The 7205-nt window shown below is 34.9% G+C and overlaps 1 protein-coding gene across 4 annotated transcripts; it reads left to right on the top strand.

Moving 5' to 3' along the window:
- Nucleotides 1–263: 263 nt before the first annotated feature.
- On the top strand, nucleotides 264–6857 carry LOC109238713. Of its 4 annotated transcripts, none has more exons than XR_002069802.1 (4): nucleotides 264–604; nucleotides 697–834; nucleotides 5926–6600; nucleotides 6695–6857. XR_002069802.1 is itself a non-coding variant. In XM_019405188.1 (3 exons), the coding sequence occupies exons 1-3, from the start codon at nucleotides 476–478 to the stop codon at nucleotides 6103–6105; spliced, it is 447 nt and encodes a 148-aa protein (XP_019260733.1). In that variant the 5' UTR covers nucleotides 264–475; the 3' UTR covers nucleotides 6106–6857. The 4 variants fall into 4 exon arrangements, 1 of the variants encoding a protein (XP_019260733.1); XR_002069801.1 differs by having other exon boundaries at nucleotides 5926–6344; nucleotides 6439–6857; XR_002069803.1 differs by having other exon boundaries at nucleotides 5926–6339; nucleotides 6439–6857.
- Nucleotides 6858–7205: the final 348 nt, after the last annotated feature.

Here is a 7205-nt window from a genome sequence, read left to right on the forward strand (position 1 = left end):
CGTAGCACTTAGACTTGCTTTGTTAAGTTGCTTCTCCTCTTGAAGTTTCAAGATCTTGATGGCCCCTTAGAGTGCTTGTGAAAAGTCATTTGGCTAGAGAAGGGGTATATTTGAATTATTTGTGTAACGGCAAGAATATTTTTGTGCCGAAAATATAAAGAGGATAAAATTGACCTTTTCGAATAGTAATAAGTGTATATTTGAACCTTTTCCCTTATTTTGTTAAATAATAAATACTAACACACTGGTCAAAAAAATTATTGGCTTTTCTTAAATACCCTATTCCTATTGATAGGGGTAGTATTATTTTCTCAAAGTTTATATCCCTTTCCCCAAGCAATCCATGACCATGCCCAAGGAGCAAGAAACCTCAACAATTGTCTAAAACCCTAAACCCCAAACATTTAATCGCGAAAAACTCCACATATAGCTAGAGAAAATTGGGGTTTTTCTAATCATCTTCAGATAAAATAAGATGGATGCAATAGCAGCAGCAGAAGAGAGAATTATGACAGAAAGATTAAGGCAGAAACTCAACGAAGTGAATACAGCCGCCCAGACCCAACTCTCCGGCGTCCAAGATTATGTCCATTTTAACCTTCAGGTTTTAAATTCTCTCTTCTTTTTTTTCACAAAACTTATATGCATATGCGACTGGGTTTATTAGTAATTTTGGGGTCTTTTGTTTTTTGTCAGCAAGCATACTTCAAATGTGCGTATGAGTGCTTTGACAGGAGGAGAAAACGAGAGGAGATAGATAACTGTGTGGAGTATTGCAGTGTTCCCGTTCTTCAGGCTCAGAATCTTGTTGAGAATGAAATGGCCAATTTTCAGGTATAATTTACTGCTTGTACCTAAAAATTAAAATGTGTTGTCGTTGCTTTCGTTTTCTGAGTTATTCTTGAGCCGTTATTGGTCATGCTTATTTTCCAATATTAAACAGAGTTTGGAAATATATTAGAGATGGTAATACTAATATGATCATTTAAAATGTGTTGTCGTCGCTATGTTTTCTGAGTTATTCTTTAGCCATGTTTGGTCATGCTTATTTTCCAATGTTAAACAGAGTTTGGGAATAGATTAGGGATGGTAATACTAAAAAGATCATTTTATCAACAACTAATACACAATAGTGTATAATAATAAAAGAAAAGATAGAGTTTTGGATAGGAAAAATCGTTTCGAGACACCCTATGGAAGGTGTTGTTCCATCGCTACCCAGATGCGCAACTAACAAAGTGACATCCTATTCCCAAGATACACGAATCACCCAGCAATCTTCTAATGTGCATTCAAATAGAAGTTTCGGAGAACTCTTAAATTTGTCAACTACTTTTATAGGAATTTAGAATTGAACGAAGAAAAAGGACTCTTGAAGAGAGTGACAATATGAAGATTTCTTTTGTAGAATTTCTGCAAAGTGGGATATGTATTCATAGAAATTCAACAAGGTAACTAACATACCTTTTAAAGAATGTTACCCTTAAAGATTGGATGACAATTGACACCTTTTCACGAAGAATATATCTATCATTTAAAGAATGGGTAGAATGGGTAAGACCCTTCCACAAAATAGTATCTTGTCCAAAATGCATTTTCACTCTTGAATCACCTTCTAAATAAATACCAACAGTGGCAAAGGTTGAGAGACTTATGACTTAGGTCACATGTTTGAGCCCCGCAGCCTGCGAACTAAACTTGGTATTTAAGTGGAGAAGGGAAGAGGGGGAGACCTTTTATCATTGAGTTTTGCTATCTATCTATCTATCTATATATATATATATATATATATATATATATATATATATAGTGTCTTGCTAACCTGCTAAATGAAGGTAGTAGGTTAGTATTTTACCCATTTTTACTTTCTCTAAATACCCGTAGCAGCATAATATTGTAGCATACATATTAATAAATGGGATTTTGTGTCTTTATACAGAAAAATTAGACCCAACACTTCTCTCCCTCTTTCATTTTTCCCTTTCAAAACTTCTTATTTGAAGATGGCATCAAATGGAGATGGATCCACTTGGAGATTCTATTCATAGGGTTCATTCTGACATAGTTCTTCCTTCGTGTCTCGCCTTCTCAAACTATGGTCGTTCTTCAGATTTAGTTCAAATCCCCTTTCCATTTCTATATTTACTTGTTGTCTCCTGAATCTTATATTAGGATGGTGTTTTCGAGAATAGAATAGTAAAAAGACCTGGGATTATATTTTCGTGCAAATACAACCAAAATGAATGTTGTCCGGTTCTCATGACATTGAATAAAGATTTACTGTTGCACTAATGGATATGGTTCTGTAACCCAACATAAATCTTTAAGGCACTTAAAAATAAATCGAAAAATTCCCTTCAGTGAAAAGGCTCTTAAAAATAAATCGAAAAATCCCCTTCAATGAAATCCGATAGTGCTATTTATTAGTTGAATTTGTTCAGTAAAGCTTGAATTTAGTTGAATTTGTGGAGAGGACGGAAGGAATAAAGGAGAGAAGAAAAGAGATTAAAAAAGGCATCTGATGGAGGATGAGGATGAGGGGAGGAGAATGAGATGTTTAGTTTATTAGTGGAATGACAAAGGAGCCCCTTTTATTAAAACATTGTGAATGTGATATTTGGGGTATTTTGGAGAAAGCAAAAATGGGTACAATGCAGGTAGTATATATATATATATATATATATATATATATATATATATATATATATATATATATACATATATATATATAGTAAAAGCGTTTAGGATGAAGGAAAATGTTTTCATTATGAAATATGTTTTGGTGGAAATCTTTTACAGGGAAAAATCATTCAATCTATTATTTTCCAGCGTTTGATTAGGTATAAAAATAGGTGATCTATGGCAGATACAAAAAGTAGTATAGGGTATAAGGATAGTGTTTTAGAGATTTTTTCTTAGTATCAATTAAAGTTCGGCAATAGTGTCTAAATGTTAGTAGATGCGATTGATATGAAGAAAGGGTTTCAATGTCTATCAAGTATAAAGGAAAATGACTTCTGCCCATATGCGATGGAAGTCATTTTCACTCTTTTGGTGAATACTTTTTCTCATAATTTATTGGTATCCAAACACCAGAATATTATGAAAAATATCTATTTGGAGAGTGTTTCCAATCATTGCAGCTGACTTAACTCTGCAGGTAGATTACTCTTTTTCTTGGTCTACATTTTCTTTCATGTTGTTTCTGTAAATACACTTGAGAAAATGGGTATGTCATATGCATGTTCAATCTTAGCATTTTATGAGCCAATGTTACTTCAACTTACAAGTAAAGTAACCTTAAGATAGCAGGCAATACATTACGGTCTTTAGTCTGTTGGTTATAGTGATCACTATAATGAAGGGGGGTGAGGTACATTCATATGCTTGGCAAAAAATGTTTAGAGCTTTATGAATGCCATATTAGGGGTGCAAATGGTAAGGAGAAAAGCTAAAAGATTGACCAAGTAGGGGAAAGAATTAGGACAATTCCTTTCTCAATGTTCAGAATTCAGATGAGGGGGCCAGAACCTTGATTTTTGCTTTCTTCAATATTTGAAATTAGTTTCAATTTTGTCATTGCTGTTGGTTACTAATAGTTTCTTCTTTATGAACAGAAGAGAAATTAGAGAGATAGAGAAACATGGTCCATGAAGATTGATATAATCAACCTCATCTTACTTGGGATTGAGGCATAGTTGTTGTAGAAGAAGTTAGGGAAATGGGAAATGAACATGGAAGACATAAATGTCCATATATTATACAATGGAGTTGGATTTGGAAGTGTTCGACATGAGGTAAAATATATTGTGGGGATCATTTTCTAGTGTTTTTCAATTAGGTACCAAACTAGATACATATGGTAATCAACAAAGTGAATGATATGGTATAGGGATATTCTGCTGTCATTTTTGAGTAATAAAGGTTAATGACAACGTCAATGTGTTGGTTGAAACAAGTGATATAGAGTAAGAATTGAAGCATCAGTAAAGGAATATGACTTCCATTCATAGTGACGGAAGTTATTTTCTTCATCTTGTTGGAAAATATTATTTGCTGTACCAAACACACTCAGGAGATAGATTGGACTATACCAATTGTGAAGGAATTTTGTATTGCAATTTTTGTAGTGTAAGTTCAGAATTGGGGTGCTTATTTGTTCATTTGTTCCCTTTTTCTTTTTGGATTGCATAGTAATTTGTGTTTGCAATGGGCTTGCACATGGATCAAATCTGTTTTCCTTTTATGTTGTAAAGAGTGCTCAAATCATTTTAGGTTGTATCCCTGATGTGCAATACAGGTTTGTCCTCTTTTTGCTTATTGAAAAGAAAAACAGTTGATCCAAAATAAAAAGGAAAGCAAAACAAAAAGAAACAACAGATTGAATAAATAAGAAAGCTGGCCGAAAGCTTTTTTTAGGGGGTGGGGGTGGGGGTAGGGGTTGCTTTGCCTAGCATGAAGAATTAGGATGACTTTAATATTTAGGGATGTAGCATGTTGAACCGGAATTCTGCATTGCCTTGTAAGTATGTCGTCAGCAATTTGCGAGTTGCTTTTATTCTTGCTTATAACTGAAGCTTTATGAAGATGTAGTTGTTCTATAATGCCCATATTTGATCTTTTATTTCTTCTTTTATTAAGAACTGATATCTTTATTCAGAAGAGCAAAGCAAAAGCTACTCTGTGCTTGTTATTTGAAAAAGAATTGGCTGTTAGAACTTAGAATCAAGGGCCTTCAACTTTTTTGGGAATATTATCAAAAAGGCTTCAAATTATTCACTTGAAAAATTGAAACCCTAATTTATTTCCTTATGATTGAATTTATCCAGAAAAAAGATCGAGTGTCTTCATGTCCTTAACATGCACATCACGCCCAAACCCACCGTCCCCTCCAAAAAAGTTCCAACTGCTGGCTATCCTCAGAAAAAAAAAAAATGTAAATAAATAAAAAAAAAGAGAGAAAAAATAGTTAACTTGTCAACTTATCTTTCTGACAAGTGACATGTATTGCATTGAAATATGTAAATTGACAAGTCCTTCGGGGAAGATATAAAATTAGTAGAATAGTTCATCTGAAATTAGTTAGATATACTCTAATGCAAGAAATATGAATAATTTGAACTTTGAGACTAATCCAAAATTACTTGCATATTATATTTCAGTCTTGCCATTAATTTTCACTTGTTTTTTCATATCTTGTTGTCAGTACCTTATAACGTTTCTTGATGCTATATTACTGATAAAAAAGAAGGATTCTTGATGCTATTAATTTATCACAAAAACAAAAAAGGAAAAAAGTGGTATTCTTGATGCTAGTGTCTTCATCTCCTTTTAAAAAAAAAGTCTTATATCCTCTCTTTTGCCTGCTCGTTGACATATATCTACTTTTCTTCTCTTGATCATTTGAACTCAGTAGTATATTGGCTCTGAAAAAAAAATCAATTCACCCTCATGTGATGATTTTCGTCTCCTTTAGGAGATTTAGGGCATACTATAGCTTCTAAATTGCCTCCATTTATATTAGCATGACTGTTCTGGTTGAACTGGCACCTTTCTCCTGATTTTGATATTACAAAAAGTGGGTGGCTAGCCTTGTAAAAGTTGCTGACTGATCCGTTCCTGTTTTTGGCTTGTTTCTCCATAATTTATTTGTCCATTTAACTCCTGTCCTTGGCCTAGCCATTATTCCCCTGCCCAACCTGTATCCTTCCTCCTATCTCCACGGGAGGGGGATGTTATTTATAATTTGACACTGATGTCTATAATCTCAACTGAGGAGATTTAGTAGTTTTGTATTGTCGTGTGATATTTTGCTGATAAAAAAGGTCTGCAGCATAATTGATTGCCCAATAATACGATAATTGGTTTATTAATTCGTTATTTGAGCAAGCATTTTGATTGTGTTGCTGAATGTAATGGGCGCAGGAAAAGATGAATAGGTCTCTAAGGGTCTGCCAAGACAAGTATGAGACTGCTAAACTCCAGAAAAACAGTGATGCCACGAAGGTTGTGGAATCATGCGTAGACCAATCTGTTCAAGACAGCATTAAGACATTGCCACATCTGGTTGGTAAATTGAAGGTTTCTCTTGGCGTTACTGATTAGAGAAATTTAGCTTGCCTTTTACTTGAAGATATAGGCCTTTTCTTTTAACTTCTCATATTATGTTGGTTTTGGTTAAATGAATGCTGAGAATAAGTCAAAGGAGGCATATGAATAAAATCCCGAGGTATACCCACAAACTCTTTCATGAGCTGTACTCAAACCAGCATATCTGGGAGCAAAAGACAGAAAGCAGCTCGTCAGGGAGTGGATGAACAAGCAACAGAGTCGGTGTCGGTATAGTAAGACTTATATCTTGCTTGTTGTTATAATTGTATTGATCAAAATGCTGACACTCATTACAGAATCATCATTCCTTCAGTTATTTTCTTTCAGATAAATGTGATCCAATGACCATCTCAAATTGCCTGAAATTTAGCTGGTAGTGATGATTGACCAGCCAGGTGTTGACCTTATAATCTACAACAACTATGCCTCAGGCTTATGCAAGTTGGGGTGGTTATATGAATCCTCACTGCTTATTTCACTCAATTTAAGGTCGTCTCACTCAATTTTAGTTTCTCTACCACTAGAAGTTCATGCGATCCATGTTTGATTATAAGAATGACAGCTCTCATCTCCTACAACACAGGTTAGAGACCAAGCAATATGCATCTTAGTCAACGAATGTTGTCGCCAGGGGCGGACCCACGTGTTATTAATTGGGTTCAGTTGAACCTGCTTTGTCAAAAAATAATAGTGTATATTAGTAAATTTCTGGAAAATATATAGTATAAGAAAAGCATTTGAACGCACTTGATGCGTGCATGCCCTCTATGAACGTGGTCATGCGGGTTCAATGTTAAGTTCTTTCCACAGTTAGTGTATATTTAATAGAGGTGTTAATCGGGCCGGGCTGACCCACTAACAACCACCGGTTCAACCCGGGTCAGCCCGGTCCAGCCTGTTACTGTAGACTATAGCGCGGGTTGGGACGGGTTGGGCGGGAGGCGGGCTTGTAACGTCCACCTTTTTTTAACGGGTAACCGAACCCGCTACAACCCCTTAAGTCCTTAACGGGTTCTTAACGGACTACACCCGTTTCAGCCCGTTAATCCGAAATTTTGTTTTGTTTTGTTTTTTTTTTTTTTTAAAAAAAAAAA

Source organism: Nicotiana attenuata, unplaced genomic scaffold (assembly GCF_001879085.1).
Source record: "Nicotiana attenuata strain UT unplaced genomic scaffold, NIATTr2, whole genome shotgun sequence".
NCBI classification, from domain to species: domain Eukaryota; kingdom Viridiplantae; phylum Streptophyta; class Magnoliopsida; order Solanales; family Solanaceae; genus Nicotiana; species Nicotiana attenuata.

Excerpts from the sequence above, each read along its gene's own strand:
- LOC109238713 (XM_019405188.1), top strand. The coding sequence starts at position 476 with ATGGATGCAATAGCAGCAGCAGAAGAGAGAATTATGACAGAAAGATTA. Across the intron at positions 605-696 it reads ATGTCCATTTTAACCTTCAG|CAAGCATACTTCAAATGTGC; the intron begins GTTTTAAATTCT and ends GTTTTTTGTCAG. Across the intron at positions 835-5,925 it reads ATGAAATGGCCAATTTTCAG|GAAAAGATGAATAGGTCTCT; the intron begins GTATAATTTACT and ends TAATGGGCGCAG.